The following is a 16588-nucleotide window of genomic DNA, read 5'->3' on the forward strand; positions in this document are numbered from 1 at the left end:
CAACACAGGCTTTTAAAATTCACTTAATGTTTGTTTTCAAGCATATGAGCTACCTTCCCCGAAGCTGACTCACAACGTCACCACACTCTGCTCCTTCTCACTGGGGGTTCCTGGGCCTAGTTGGGGTGAGCAGCAAAACACAGAAGGGACAGTCAGAGTCCCATACCCCCTGCCTCTCTCCCATCCTGTCCACCATTATATGGGTGGAAGAGGCCTCGGCCTTCTAAGCCTACAAATATTGAGGGCCTTGCTTTCTTTCCTTTTCCATTTACCTTCATTGCTATTCCTTCACCTCTACACAGACAGACACACACACCAGTGACGTAAAATAAAACTCAACTGGGTGGAAAAAGAGCTGCAATACAGAAGAAAGTGAAGCAAGTTTTCTCCTCGACATCTGAGGATTTCAGCCCTGCCTGCCAGGCTTATTTCCCGGTACCACGGACACCTGAACATATTTAAAAGACTCAATTGATGTACAAATCACACACAAAAAACGTTTTCAATTGTTAATAATTTTGAGTTTTTAAACTGCTGGTCAATATTATATTCTACTACTCCACACTGAAACTATTGGGTATTTATGATAATTAGAGAGAAATTTTATATGAAGATTGGAAAACTTACTTTTAAGGACTCCCATAAGGGAAACTGGACCAACGAGAAAGGAATCTGAAAAGAAAAAAAATCAAATAAATTATGCAGGAAAAATCAGAGCTCGCCTAGTATTACTCTATGAATCTATAATTATTTAGAAACGTTATTTCATTTTAACTTTATATATACAACAAAGCTAACATTAAACAATGTATAGGTATGGTATACACAGTTTTGAGAAAACGAGTTAAACTGTAACTGCCGGTAGGGTTCTACTAACTTTTTGAGCCCAAGGGACACAAAATGATGCTGTGAAGCCCTTTTGAAATGGAAAGAGAAGCATGATATGCAGAGGCTCTGGCTATCGACATGACAAAATAAATACTTCCCATCGCAAGTAATAAAGATTTTAAAGACTTGACGTTTTCCTGCTTAGGAACCAGACCTGTCTACTTGTTAGCAGGCCAGTGTTAAGGTTTAGAAGAGAAACACCACGGAGCGGAAGAGAGATGGAGGGGAAGGCCGAGGGAGAGGGAAGAGTCGGGGAGGCGGAGACAGTAGGCAGGAGGAAGGAGGAGAGAAAAGCAGGGGAGGGGAAGGGAAGGAAAGAAGAACAGGGAGAGAGGAAGAGAGGAGGGGTAAAGAGAGGAGAGAGGGAGGGGGAGCAACGAGGGGAGAGAGAGAGCAAGGAGAGAAGGGGGAGGAGAAAGAAGAAAAGCAGGAGAGGAATGAGGGAGGGCAAGCCAAGTGGAGGGCACGAGAGGGTAGGGGAGAGAGAAAGGAGACAGAGCCACTTGCAAGAGTAAGCAGAGAAACAGGACCTGAGCGGCAGAGCATGGGCGTGGGAAGTCAGCACCCCTCAAGGAAGGAACACCTTACCAATGCTGGAGGATTAGAGGGCGGTAAACGGACAGGTGCAGAAGTGGGCCTGAGCGCCTGATTTAGTCCCAAGCACAGTCAGGGAGAAGAGCAATCTGTAGTAATGAAGTATGAGTGAAGATAACCTCCACACTTACATTTAAATGAGTATTTACAGTTAGTTGTTTTATTTCAGTGAATCCTCACAACAACCCTTTAAGACAGGTATTATCACCACCCCCATTTTACAGATGAGGAGAGAGATGGTTCAGAGAAGCTGAATAACTTGCCTAAAGGCACGCAGTTAGGAAGTAAGAAGACCGACAGTATGATTCCAGAGCCCTGTCTGACTACTATTCTAGCTAAAATACATCTAAGTGCATTTATCTGCATATAAATTCCCCCACAGTATAATCTATTTGCTTTTAATAAATCTATTTGCTTTAAATAAAATTCTAAAATAGAACTCCACCTCCATATTTCCTAAAACAAAAATGCCTGAACTCCAGCAGACCCCACCTACTGACCTACGTAACATCCCCTCACTGCCCAGTGGGCCTGCACTAGGATGCTCCTGCTCACAAGCAGGCCACGGCCCTAGTCCTACTATTCTGTACTCAGGTCAGTTGTGAGTGAAAAAGTAAATGCGGACTTTGAATATTAACAAAATGCATATGGATATCTAAGCGTGTAAGAGTGTGTGTGTGTGTGTGCGCGCACACTAGAGATCACGATTTTGAAGGAATTAATGGGTATTTACCTTCCCAGGAATTAAGGGCATTAAACTACTTCTAAAATATTTATATTTGATCAGAAATTAAGAGTCCAGCATCATCTGTCTTACTCTGCTAGAACAAATGACAGCCCTGGGCTTGACAGCGGCCACAGAAACAAAATCTCCCTGCCATTCAGGCAGGAAACGGCAGTGAGGGAAAAAAATCAGTGTCAATAGACTAGTTTAAGGTGACAAACTACAATCTCACCGAAGTCTGTCACCTTCATAAATAAGCAGCACTCCACCCCGTATGTCAAAGTTCCACAACAGGAGTCAAATTTAGCGGTTTTTGTCACTAAAACACGAAAGTATCTGACACTGTCCATTCTGAAATTGAAGTGCTGTATTTCCAATTAACTTAATTATCTAAACCCAAAAAACGGACTATGTAACAATCCTAAAGGCTTTTCTAGGTTTTTAAAAATTTACAATATGTAATAAAATACCCCAAAAGACTAACAGACAATGGGACTATAAATGATTTTAATTTTCTTCTTTGTACTCTCTTCTCCTAAATGTAAATATATCACATTTTAATAAGAATGTAAATATTTCACACATTTTAAGGTGAAAAAAGCCTTATAACTTACTGCAACAGTCCATGCTAGCATTCTTTACTTCTTGATTAAAATAATTCAGCAAACTGCATTGTATGTTATCAACACTTCTTTGGTACTTAGCAAGTAACATTAGATTTTGAATTCTGTAGATGAACATTTTGCCCATTTTCCTCTATTAAAAGTTGTTCATTAAATTGTTCCTTCAACTTAAAGTAGTAATTTAAAAATCACACATTTGAAATGGCCAAACTATTCCATTGGGTATTTATTTTTAAAAGTGAGCCAACAGTAAATCCCAACTTTACTCTCTAAAACAAGATTAATTGACAGTCTAAGGTAATTAAATGTGCTGTGAATGCTTAAATAATTAAATTTATTTCTGGTTTCTGGTAGTGAAATATCCCTCATAAGACAAACTCCTGATGCGTAAAAATTTTTCAAATATTCTTCAAGCCAAAATCATACTGAATGCGTCTTGTCACTTACAATACGAAGAAACAATAATGAAAATGTGTTTAACACATGTGAAGGAAGGCCTGCCAGCAAACATGGCTCCAGAGCTAACACAAATACTTCCCCAACTTCTACAGAGCCTGCGCCTGTCACAAAGCTAGCTCCCGCCCCATGTCTGGTTTGGAGTTACATAACAGTGATGTTTCTTCAAAACGTGGAATTTTAAACCCCAAACAGATGTAAGCTGTTATTCTAAAATGTTTTATAGATGAAGAAAATGAATAGCTGCACTCAGAGGTCTTATATTCCAAAACACAACATACCCATTTTATTGCACCAAAAGTTACAAAACGGCTCACTGTAGTGACCTTTTTAATGCCTCCATTTAAGATGTTTTGTTTGAGTAAGGTGGTTAAGACCCAGGGCACTAATAAGTGAGCAGCAGTAAACCCAGCTACCATCAAAGAGGCAGATGTAGAGGGGAAACCCTGCTAAAATTCAACATGGCTTCCGCTAGTAATAACCACAGCAATAATCCTATACAAGAGCGCATGGGAGGACTCCATAAAGCAGATAAAATGAAATCCGGGGGTGCCAGCAGGGAAGAAAGCGTTGGGCATTACTAATGAAATAAAGAATGTACCAAATCACATCATGAGCATGCTTTACCTATCACCAAGTATTGGACTAGAATCATCCTGGAAGCCAATCCACGCTCATAAGCCTGTGACCTTAAAACAAATGACTGTAACCTCATAGTCTTTTAACGAATAATGATGTAATTTAAAATATAACTGAGGGAATATGACTTCTAAGGTATCACTTAGCTTTAAAATTCTATTTTTCAATGGAAAGATCAAATCAGAATAACAATACATTTAAAAAAATAATAAGACTTGATTGTAAGGTGCTATGAACATATTACTACTATGATTGATCCAGGAAGCCAAAGGAACAGGAAAGTACATTTAAAAAGCTATGAAATCGGGGCCGGCCAGGGGGCGAAGCGGTTCAGTTCGCACGTTCCGCTTCTCGGCAGCCTGGGGTTCGCTGGTTCAGATCCCGGGTGCAGACATGGCACCACTTGGCAAAAGCCATGCTGTGGTAGGCATCCCACATATAAAGTAGAGGAAGATGGGCACGGATGTTAGCTCAGGGCCAGGCTTCCCCAGCAAAAAGAGGAGGATTGGCAGTAGTTAGCTCGGGGCTAATCTTCCTCAAACAAAAAAATAAGTAAGTAAATAAATAAAAAGCTGTGAAAGCTCTTATACTTGGCAGAAATAACCCAAAATTCTCCAGCAATAAGATTTAGAAAAATGACAGAAACTGCTGCTAAGACCTAAAATCGGAAGGGGTTTGAAGAACAGCATGGAATTGGTAGGTCTGCCATGGATATCGGGGTTGGTTCAAGCACTGGCCCATTCTAACTTTCAAGGGATCCTACAAGTGACCCACATGACAGTCTCCTTTTTGTTGCACAACAGCGTCCAAATCTCTGTGCTTGATTTAGGCTTTTCCATTCCAGTGTCGCACAGATAAAGACATTTCTCCTCTTAAATACTCTGCCTTTTCCCATTAAACCCAGTGGTAACCAAGGACAAATGAAGCTGAAGACCTAAAAACCTTTTGCCCCAAAATGACTATTGTCCTTAAATTAAAAAAAAAAAAAGTGAAAACCATTCGAATCTGGTCTGCTAGCATTTGACATACCTGGAAGGAATTCTAACAATAAATATATATGATTTTTAACTTTAACAACTATAATCCATTTACCTGCACGGTACATAGAGAAAAGAACATATACTAAGAAAGAAAATTAAGCTTTCCTTTATTCCTTTATTTCGCCTTCTTAAAAGTAGGAAAAACTGAAAGTTAGTTAATCCTCAGGTTTATAAAACATACTAAAATTCCTAAAGCATCTTTCTAAAGAAAGTACCAAATGGACATCAGAGTATCAAAATCTAATGTAGAAAAGGAAAAGTGTATGAGCAGTTTGATTCTCAAGTAAATCTATTAGATCTCAAAGGCAGGAGCCTTGAGAGCATCAAAACTTACTACAAAGCTACAGTAAGCAAAACTGGTGGTAGCACCAACAGAATCACATAGACCAATGGAATAGAATAGGGAGCCCAGAAATAAACCCTTGCATACATGGTCAAATGATCTTTGACAAGAGTGCCAAGACCATTCAATGGTGAAAGAACAACCTCTTTAACAAATGGTGCTAGGAAAACTGGATATTCACATGTAAAGGAATGAAGTTGGAGCCTTACATTACACTATATACGAAAATTCAGTCAAAATAAATTGAAGATCCAAATTTAAGACCTAAAACCGTAACACTCTTAGAAGAAAACAGGGGAAAATCTTCCTGACCTTGGATTTGGCAATGATTTCTTGGATACGACGCCAATTCACAGGCAACAAAAGCAAAACTAGACAAATGGGACTACATCAAAATTTAAAACTTCTGTGTACCAAAGGACACAATCAACAGATTGACAAGGCAACCTACAGAATAGGAGAAAATATTTTCAAATAATATATCTAACAAGGGATTAATATTCAGAATATATAAAGAACTCCTACAACTCAACAACAAAAAAACCCTCAATTTTAAAAATGGGTGAAGGATTTGAAAAGACATTTCTCCAAAAGAGATAGACAAATAGCCAACAAGCATACGAAAAGATGCTCAACATCACTAATGATTAAAGAAATGCAAATCAAAACCACAATGAAACATTACCCATTAGGAAAGTACTATCAAAAAAGCCCAGAAAATAAGAAGTATGGGCAAGGATATGGAGAAACTGGAACTCTTGTACTCTATTGCTGGAATGTAAAATGGTGCAGTCGCTTAGAAAACAGTATGGTGGTTCCTCAAAATTAAAAAGAGAATTACCATATGATCCAGCAATTCCACTTCTGGGTACATACACTAAAGAATTAAAAGCGAGGTCTCAGAGAGAGATTTATACATTCATATTCACAGTAGCATTATTCACAATAGCCAAAAGGTGGAAGCAATCCAAGTGCCCACTGATAGATGAATGGATATACAAAATGTAGTATATACATACAATGGAATATTATTCAGCTTTAAACAAGGAAATTCGGACATGCTACAGGATGGATGAAATTGAGTACATTATGCCAAGTGAAACAGGCCAGAATAAAATAACAAATATTGTATGATTCCACTTCTATGAGGTAGCTAGAGTAGTCAAATTCATAGAAACAGAAAGTAGAATGGTGGCTGCCAGGAGGCCAGAAGAAGGGAATAGGGAGTTATTGCTTAATGGGTACAGAGCTTCAGTTTTGTAAAATGAAAAAGGTTTTGGAGAGTGGTTCACAACATGTGAAAACGCTTAATACAACTGAATTGTACACTTAAACAAGGTTAAGCTGGTAAATGTTAGGTGTATTTTACCACAATTTAAAAAAAAATTTTTTAAAGATACTGTTAATAAAAAGGCAAGCTACAGAATGGAAGAAAATATTGCGAAACATATATCTGACAAAAGACTTCTAGTCAGAATACATAAACCTTTCAAAACTCAATAATAAAAACTAATAACCCAATTTTTTAAATGCACAAAAGATTTGAAAAAAGCACTTCACATAGAAAGATATACAAATCACTAATTTAAGCACATAAAAAGTTATTCAACATCATTAGTCATCAGAGAAATGTTAATTAAAACACACAGGCTGGTGGTTCCTCAAAAAGTTAAACACAGAATTACCATACAACCCAGCAATTCCACTCCTAGATACATAGCCAAAATAATTGAAAACAAGGACTCAAACAGATAATTGTACACCAGTCTTCACTGCAGTATTATTCAAAATAACCAAACAACTCAAGTGTCCATCAACATACAAATGGATAGACAAAAGGTGGTATAGCCATACAATGGAATCTTCTCAGCCATAAAAAGGAATAAAGTTATGAGATGGGCTACAATATGGATAAACCCTGAAACCAGACTAGGTTAAACAAGCCAGACACAAAAGGCCAAATACTGCATCATTCCACTTATATGAAACAGCCAGTACAGGGAAACTCAGAGACAAACTAGATCAGAGGTTGCCTGGGCTCAGGGGAGAGGAGAGTAGGGATTACTGCTTAATGAGCAAAGAGCTTCTGTTTGGGGTGATGAAAAAATTTTGGAAGTAGATAGTAGAGACAGTTTTACTACATCGTGAATGACACAGAAGTGTACACTTAAAGTGATTGAAACGGCAAATTTTATATTGTATCTATTTTACCACAATTTAAAAACTATTTTTTAAAAAGCACATATTGAAGTGCCATTATACAACCACTAAAACAGCTGAAACAAAAAAAAAAGACTGAAAAAAAACCAAATAATGGTAAAGATGTGGAACAACCACAACTCTCATATTTTGCTGGTGGGAACTTAGGACGATCACTTTTTACTTTTTTTAAAGATTGGCCCTGAGCTAACATCTGTTGCCAATCTTCTGGGGTTTTTTTCCTCCTCTTTTCCTCAAAGCCCTCCAATACACAGTTGTAAATTCTAGTTGTAGGTCCTTCTAGTTCTGCTATGTGGGACGCCGCCTCAGCATGGCTTGATGAGTGGTGCTATGCCCATGCCCAGGATCCGAACCGACAAAACCTTGGGCTGCCAAAGTGGAGCATGTGAACTTAACCACTATGCCACAGGGCTGGCCCCAACAATCAGTTTCAAAAGCGGTTTGCTATGTTTTTGATTGAGAAATTCCACTCGTAGGTATTTATTCAAAAGCAATGACAAGGGGCCAGCGGCACAGTGGTTAAGTGCACACATTCTGCTTCAGCAGCCCGAGGTTCGCCAGTTTGGATCCCGGGTGTGGACACGGCACCGCTTGGCATGCCATGCTGTGGTAGGCTTCCCACATATAAAGTAGAGGAAGATGGGCATGGATGTTAGCTCAGGGCCAGTCTTCCTCAGCAAAAAGAGGAGGATTGGCAGATGTTAGCGCAGGGCTGATCTTCCTCAAAAGAAAAGAAAAAAGCAATGACATTATATGTCCACTGTAAGATCTGTCATCACAATAGTTAATGTTCAAAAATAGGAAAGAAGCTTTGCAAATTGTTATAGTCATACAATGGAATATTAGGAATAATATGGAAAGAACTACTGATACATGCTATAACATTGATGATCCTCGCATACATTATGCTGAGCAAAAGAAGTCAGACATAAAGAGTTCATACTGTATGATTCTATTTACATAACGTTCTAAAAAAAGGCCAAACTAACCTGAGTGGGCAGACTGACTGGGATGGGATTCCAGAGAACATTCAAGGGATACAGCACAGCACAACCAGAGGGACCTACAACTAGAATATACCACTATGTACTGGGGGGATTTGGGGAGAAAAAGCAGGAAAAGTAAGAAAGATTTAATCCTGCTGCCAGGGGTCTATAAACACTACTTGTGCAGTGAAGTTATGCTATCAAGAATTACTGGGTCAGCCCCAGCTGCCTAGTGGTTAAGTTTGGCGTGTTCCACTTCAGCAGCCCAGGTTTGGTTCCCAGGCGTGGACCTACACCACTCATCTGTCCATGGCCATGCTGTGGCAGCAGCTCACATACTAAAAGAGGAAGACTGCCAGATGTTAGCTCAGGCGAATCTTCCTCAGCAAAAAAAAAAAAAAAAGGGAATTACCAACATATGTTTCACTTAGCAGAATATGAGGTCATAAGTGGATACAAGTTGTGCCCTATCTGAAAAAAATGGAACTATTTTTCTTAGTTGGGATTCTTAAGAAATAAAATTAGCACTTTTTAAAGTTCTCCATTTAATTCAGGAAAGTTAAAAAAAATCTACCTTCTCATAAATATACACACATACACATATATATACATGCACACTGATTCCTTCAGTGATTCATTTATCTTCACTGGCTTCTTTAATGAACTGTGGATCACTCCACAATTCTTAACAATAATCACTCAGCAATTAGGATGATTTTTGCTAATGAAACCTGAAATTTTCTTTTGGCGCATAAGAAGCAAATGAAGAAGCTCATTTTCAATTCTACAGAGTCATTTCCAATATGTTAAGCAGCGTTGATTTAAGTCTTCTAAGAAAACAGCCAGAGAGCAGTTGAGGGAGGTGCTTGAGACTCAGAAATTTCAAAACCAGAACTCCTGTCAAGATGTTAGAACTCTGGCACAGGGTCAGGAAGCACATGTTTTCAGTTGGAATTTGCATGCAACTTTAATCCCTTACAAAATATAGTCAGGCTGTTCTTAAGATCTTTTTCTGCAGCTGAGAATGGCATTAGCATGTGTAGTTCTTTCCCACCTACAATTCGTTGCTTCCTGTCCAGCCAGCACATTTTAACTCTTTACTCAGGAAGCAAAAAAGAGGGGTGAGTAAAAATGAGTAACCAACCTCTCAAGAAGTCCTACAAAAGCAACTAGATTACTTTACTTATTATTCCATCAATTATCCTTGTTAACTAAAGGCACATGCTCATCTATCCAGGTTTTCCCCATTTCTAAAGCAATTTATTTCTTGGTCATAAAGATGTTCTAATTGATGGTTTCCCAAACTCTAAAAAATAAAATAAAATTTAAAAGACTAATAAGGAGCAATAAACATCTCAACTAATATTCAAATCATTTGTATGGACAGATTCTTTGGGCATTTATGCAAAATTACTTGAAAAGAATCATGAAAAATAAAAATAAGTTTCTACAGTGTTACGCCATGTGGGTAGCTCACTTGCTTGCTCCCTCTCTCCCTCCTGCCTACCTCCTTCCCTCTCTCAGCACCACCTCCCAACCTCCCCAAAATAATCCAGTAGGATTAAAAGCATATTTGACATAAAGTGACACCAAGGAGGCACTGACCAATGTATAGTATATACAGAAGAAAGAAGGGGCTGCAAGACCAGAAGAAAAGCTGACAGTAAGCTTGATGAGGGCAGGATGACAGTGGTGTCTAGCTTGCTTCTCATCACATCCTAGTGTCTGGCATAACGGAGTGCTCAATAACTATTTATTACATGAATGAGTGAAGGAAAAGCAAAGGAATGAAAGAAGAGAAAGTAGGGAGTAATGCTGGTGGCAGAATTAGAGCAGAAACGAGGTCTTTTGGCTCATAGTCCAATGAATACTCTTTCTACTTATCAACTATTGATTTACAAATATTTGTTAGAATAATCTTCTGAGAGCTGGATAATAAGAAAAAAGAAAAGTGAACATCAGGTATATACAAATGGGATAAAATACAAAAGTAGATCCCATTTGTTATATTTGTTAAAGTCAAAACGTCAGATAAATATGCATACATATACTCTACATATTCCAGGAAATAGATGCTTTGGAAAGTCACTCTATGCTTCTCCAGTTAACTCCTATTTACCTCTATTTGAATGAATGAATCTCTTATTCACTTATGACAATAGAAAACAGCATTAAAGCCCAGGTGTTGGGAACTCTATAATCTACTTTGTACAATTAGAGAAGCCAGACCCAGGGGTCTGGTGGTTAAGATTTGGCATCCTCACCAGCATGGCCCGTGTTCATCTCCTTGTCAGGGAACCACATCACCCCTCTGTCTGCAGTCATACTGTGGTGGCTGCATGTTGCTGTGATGCTGAAAGCTATGCCACCAGTATTTTAAACACCAGCAGGGTCACCCATGGTGGACAGGTTTCAGCAGAGCTAAACTAGGAAGAAGGACCTGGCCACCCACTTCCAAAAAAATTGGCCATGAAAACCCTATGACTAGCAGCAGAGCATTGTCTGATACAGCGCCAGAACGTGAGAGGATGGCACAAAAAGACCGGGCAGGGTTCCGCTCTGCTGTCCACAGGGTCGCTAGGAGTCAGAATTGACTAGACAGGCACTAACAAAAAAACAATGAGAGAGAAGCCGTGCTTCCAGAAGAGTAATTTTGGGTAGAATTTAGGGCATTAAATAAATGAGTGTAATAAATTGCCACAAGACATTGCCCCCAATTTACTGGTTTCCTTTTCCTCAGTTCTGTTATGTGGGTTCGGTCCTATTATATAATTAGTGAACACTCTACCACAAGCAATTAGTGTTTAACCATAATTATAATACTAATTGATGCATATTACCCAATTAAGAAATTAATTAGGAGAGATAGGAAATAGACTTTAGGGTTTGATACAGATTTTAGAAGATGCTAGGAAAAATAAAAATTATATAATAAAAGGAGGAACAAGAAATTAAACCAGATTTTATCAGTCAGCTTGCTGCAGTACCAAACAACCCTCAAATCTCAGTGGCATGTAACGACCTTGTTTTTCCCTCTCATGTCACATGACAGCCACAGGCTGGCTATGGCTGCCCTCAGGCTGTGGCTTTTGCTCCATGTACCTTCTCATTTCAAGACCCAATCAGAAGCCATTTTCAAGGCAAAAGGTAGAAGCAAGAGGACTGAAAGAAACGTATTACACCTCTTAAAGCTCTGTTCAGAACTAGAACACTGTCACTTACACATTTCACTGACCAAAACAGTCATAACACCAAGCCTGACCATGGGACAAGGAGGCACTGCAAATCCTTTAACAACAGACCGGGAAGAATAATCAATCCTCTTACAGGGAAAGACGCAAAGAGTAGAGAAGCAAGTATAATTTATCCCACAGATCTTCCAACTTCCCTGCCTAATATTTTTCTCCCCATTGTTGGTAAGTGTAGGCAAAAGCATACGTCCACAACCATAAAGGGAATTAAAAAAATGAAAAATCCAGGCCCAAAGAGGATCCTGGTAAGATGATGACACAAACTCAACCCCTTTAGGTTCACTACCATTTTCAATCTGTCTGCTGCAACAGATATAGGCCTAGAGCCTGCAGACAGCTAAACGGAATTGAAGGCCTGGGCTCTTGGGAGCATGGAGGGAAGTGGAATGTGTGTTTTTCTATTTATCTAGGAGCTAGGCAAGTGCCTGGAGACTAGCCTCTTAGAATCTGGAACAAGGACTGTAAACTAATAGTTCTAGGAAAAACCTGACCTGTGGAGAGTTGAAGACACTTGGGTGGAGGGCATGTCTTCCTCAATCATTAGAGGCCAAGACCAGAACTGAGCCCAAAGAAGCTGACAAGGAAAATAAGACAACACATAAGGAAGTGGAGCATCCAAAAAGACAGTGATCAGTCAGGACAAAGGGAGCAAACCCACAACCAAGTAGAGCTGCTTGAAGAGAGAGGCCAATACGGGTTGAAAAATAATAAGGGAACTTAGGGAGATTTAACTACAGCAGAGAGACATCTTCCTGCATCTCAAAGCATGATTTTCCACATAAACCAGACAGGAGATGAACTGAAGGAAAGAATGGATCATGGGAAAGGTCCAAACTTGTGGTCTGGAAGATCAAATGGAAAAAACAGCTCAAAGCAGAAATCATGACAGAAAAGATAAGAGACTTAGAGGACAGATCAAATGAGATGAATGGCAGTTCCAGCAGAAGAAAGATGAACAGATAGAGGCAATAATAAAACACACAACAGGAGAAAATTTGATAATACCAAAGAAAGACCTCAATCTGCAGATTAAAACAGCTCACTTTATTCTAGACACAGACATTGGCATAACCTAGTAAATTCCTGAACTCTAAAATTTAAAAGCTTGAAGGTGGAAAGAACATATTACTTATAGAGGTGAAACTTCAGAGAGGCACACCCTTCTCATCCACAACATCAGAAGTTATAGCAAGGGTTCTAACAGATTACTGGAAGAAAAACGGTAATGTCCAAACACTACATCTGGCACCTGCCAGGAAAAAAAGATGTGCGGATACTCAGAAAAGGTACCACCCACATACCCCATACAGGAAAATACTTGTGAAAGAATTTTGACTAAAGAACAATTGAATTAGAGCAGAGACCCTCTGGGGAAAGACGTAAGAGAGAACAGTAGTAAGAAACAAACTTTGTACTCGCACTTGCTTCCTCTCCACATATACAGTTTCACACGTCCGTATCAATCCCACTGAACCTACCAACTATAAGACAAATGCTGCCAATTACAATTGTAAGTCTAATTCTAGAAAACCATCAATTATAAGGCACATCTTAATTTCAAAGGTGCTAAAATGCAAAAAAAAAAAAATGTGCTTTTTAGAATTATGAAACATGGTAGTTTTATTTACAGATTAGATGAATAATGATTAACTAGCAGCATGTAATAAATTCTAAATAAGAATTCTTGAAACAAAACAGATGAACAGCAAAGCAATATCTACTAAGAGTTGAACTAAAAGTATTACACTGTCTCAGGAAAATCTAGGAGTTGGGAGAGGGGCTACAGATAGTAGGAGTAAAAGTATCCTAAAGTTCTCCGCTGGGTGTGGGAGAGGCAGAAGAGGAGGAAAAAAGTTCTCACCTTACTGAGGAGAGGTGGAAGTAGGAGGTATAAAAATGAACCAATCATAGCTAAGTTCAGTCGGTGGCAGAAAATTACTAGTATTTTATTTTCAAATAATGGTAAATAAATATTTCTAATTACGAGTACAGGAGAAAAGGTAATCATTAACAGAAGAGAACTGTATAGTAGAATTTCCAGAGTAATAAGAATAAAAAACAAAAAAAGGAATCCAAAATAACTTGATCAAACCAGTAAAAATAAGAAAAATGATAAGAAACCACAAGTTAAAATACATATCAAACAAATCAAGTTCAAGAAAAACTATTTCTATAACAGTTGAAGAAAGTAAATTATCCCAGTAAAAGATCTACCTATATTCTGTTTAAAAGAAATATTCTGTTTAAAATAAAACAAAATGGGGCTGGCCCTGTGGCTGAGTCGTTAAGTGCACGTGCTCTGCTTCAGTGGCCCAAGGTTTTACCACTTCGGATCCTGGGTACAGACCTAGCACTGCTCATCTAGCCATGCGGAGGGGAAGTCCCACACAGCAGAGCCAAAAGGACCTACAACTAGAATATAGAACTATGTACTGGGAGACTCTGGGGAGAAGGAAAAAAAAGATAAAATAAAATAAAACAAAATGATAAAGAAATGCTTAAAATAAAAGGATAGCACAGAAACTAGGTTTAAAAGGTTAAAATGACTAAATGGGATTTTTTAAAAGGATATTAAGTAATGATAAAAGCCATAGTTTGTAAGAAGATATAATATAAACCCTTACTCAACCAAAAACACAGCAGTTAAATGAAGTAAAACTGAAACTAGATAGGGACGCCTACCGTCAGCAGCATTAACCACACTAATAGTAGGGGGAGGAGGGTTAGTCCATTCACAATAGAAACAAAATCTAGCAAACACCTAGGAATAAATTCAACAAGAGGGGTACCCTATAAAGGTCATATATCATGACCTATAATATACGAACAAAACTATATACTTTTATCAGGAAACAGCAAACAAGCTCTGAAAAACTGTACAAACTATTCTATATTCTTGTTATTTCTCCCAAGCTTAATATATACATTTAATATCCTTTCTGTTACAAAGCTGTCTTTTTAAAAAGTGTATATTGATCCTAACAATTATTTAGAAAAATAAATGCCTATGCATAGCCAAGAATATTTTGAAAAAGAAGAGTAGGGTGAGGGTGGGGGGAGGGGCAGAATTCAAGCTCAGAGATCAGAATATACTATAAAGCTACTTTAATCAAATCAATACATTATTAGCCTAAAAGGAGATAACACTATTAACATAATAGAATAGTGCATCAAGTAAATTTCAATATATATGAAAATTTAATTTATGAAAACGTAAGTAAAGGTGCTAGCATAATTCACTAAGAGCAACTAGAAGAAAACAGGACCCCATCTTACTCCAGGCATATAAAATTAATACTAGACAGATTAAATGCAAAAAATTTTGTTTTGATAAGAACCCTGAAAAAAATCTAAGAGAACATATGTACATTATATAGACAAAGGAGACTTTAAACCCAGAAGATATAAAGGAAGAAACAGGCATATTTACTACAGAAAAAATTTTTAAATTTCTGTAGAAAACAATGGAAAAAGCAAAAGAATAAACAGTAGATTTGAGGAAAATATTTCCATTGCAGAGAACAGAGGCTTAATATTTACAAATACAAAGAGCTCTTACAAACTGACAAGATGAGCACCCAGAAAAAAACATGGCAAGGACAGAAAGGGGCAAATTCACAGAAGACCTATTCCCAGTGGTCATGCTGCCAACAAATAAACAAGACGACACTCCAACTCTAGGAAGTGCAAACTGACTACCAAGGAGGTATGGCTTAACATCAGACTGGCCAAACTGCTAAGACCTGTTATACCTATTGTGGGCAGGAATGCCAGGAAAAGGGTCCTCTTAGACACTGCTGGTGGTGTGAATTACTAGCTTTTAAAGAATGTTGAAATCTAGAAACATCTATTTAAAAAACATATCTTGAGATGCAGCAAACTCACTCTAGAAAAGTATCCCACAAATAAAGCATATCTGGACAGGAATGTTTACTTGCAACATTGTTCATAGTGGCTAACATCTAGAAGAAAAGTATATGGATGTCATTAATAGGGAAATAGCTGGATACGTTAAAATATTCCCCTACCACAGACTAGTAAGCAGCCATTTAAAAGAGAGAATTAGAACTCTAACAGTTGACATGAGTAGATTTCTATACGTATTACTGACAGAAAAACTAAATATAAAAAAGTACGTGTCATGTAAGCTACCTTTTATAAAGCAAAAAACAAACATCGTATTTGGATATGATAATGATAATATGGAAGCAAATATAAAAGGATATATACACATACAAATACAAACACATATTAAGTTTATATCAATATGGATGGTGGATGGGGGAAGGGAAATTGAGCAAAGAGGTAAAAGGTAAAAAACAGTTTAAAAAAAAAAGCAACCCGTAGCAGGTATGATATAATCATCCTTAAGCGTTTTTAAAAATTTACCTATATGAATATATGGAAAAAAGAAACATTATAAAATTTAAAAAAGAAAGGAAAAACCAGAAAGATACACCAGGACAGGATATTAGAAAGTCTGAGATGTCAGAAAAATAGTATGGAATTTATCCTGTGTTACCTTGGAGCCCCAGTGCCTACCATAAATGGTGAGCACATTACAAATATTCAAAAAATGTTTTTATACTACAGGATGAGAAAAAAAAGGTAGGGGGTGGAGGGAGAACCAGGGCTCCTTGAAGGAGTTGACTGAAACTGTCAAGGTCATCAAAGACAAAGAAAGTCTGAGAAACTGTCACAACCTAGAAGAGGCTACAGAGGATTGACAAGTAAATGTAACGTGATATCCTGGATAGGATTCTAGAAGAGAAAAAAGACAGCAGGTAAAAACTAAGGAAATCGAAATACACTATAGACTTTAGT

At 37.9% G+C, this 16588-nt stretch overlaps 1 protein-coding gene across 6 annotated transcripts in view; it reads right to left on the minus strand.

Annotated features, from left to right (window-relative positions):
* SLC25A26 (solute carrier family 25 member 26) overlaps positions 1–16588 on the minus strand; it is a 143601-nt gene that overhangs the window by 37126 nt on the left and 89887 nt on the right. For all 6 annotated transcript variants that reach the window (XR_006517870.2, XR_011496590.1, XM_014859319.3 and 3 more), the window contains one exon: positions 628–672. Coding sequence is in view for 4 of the 6 variants with exons in the window: in XM_014859319.3 (XP_014714805.1) it covers positions 628–672 (45 nt within the window). In the remaining 2 variants the exon portion in view is untranslated. The remainder of the gene's footprint in view (positions 1–627; positions 673–16588) is intronic.

This window comes from Equus asinus, chromosome 21 (assembly GCF_041296235.1).
Source record: "Equus asinus isolate D_3611 breed Donkey chromosome 21, EquAss-T2T_v2, whole genome shotgun sequence".
NCBI lineage: Eukaryota > Metazoa > Chordata > Mammalia > Perissodactyla > Equidae > Equus > Equus asinus.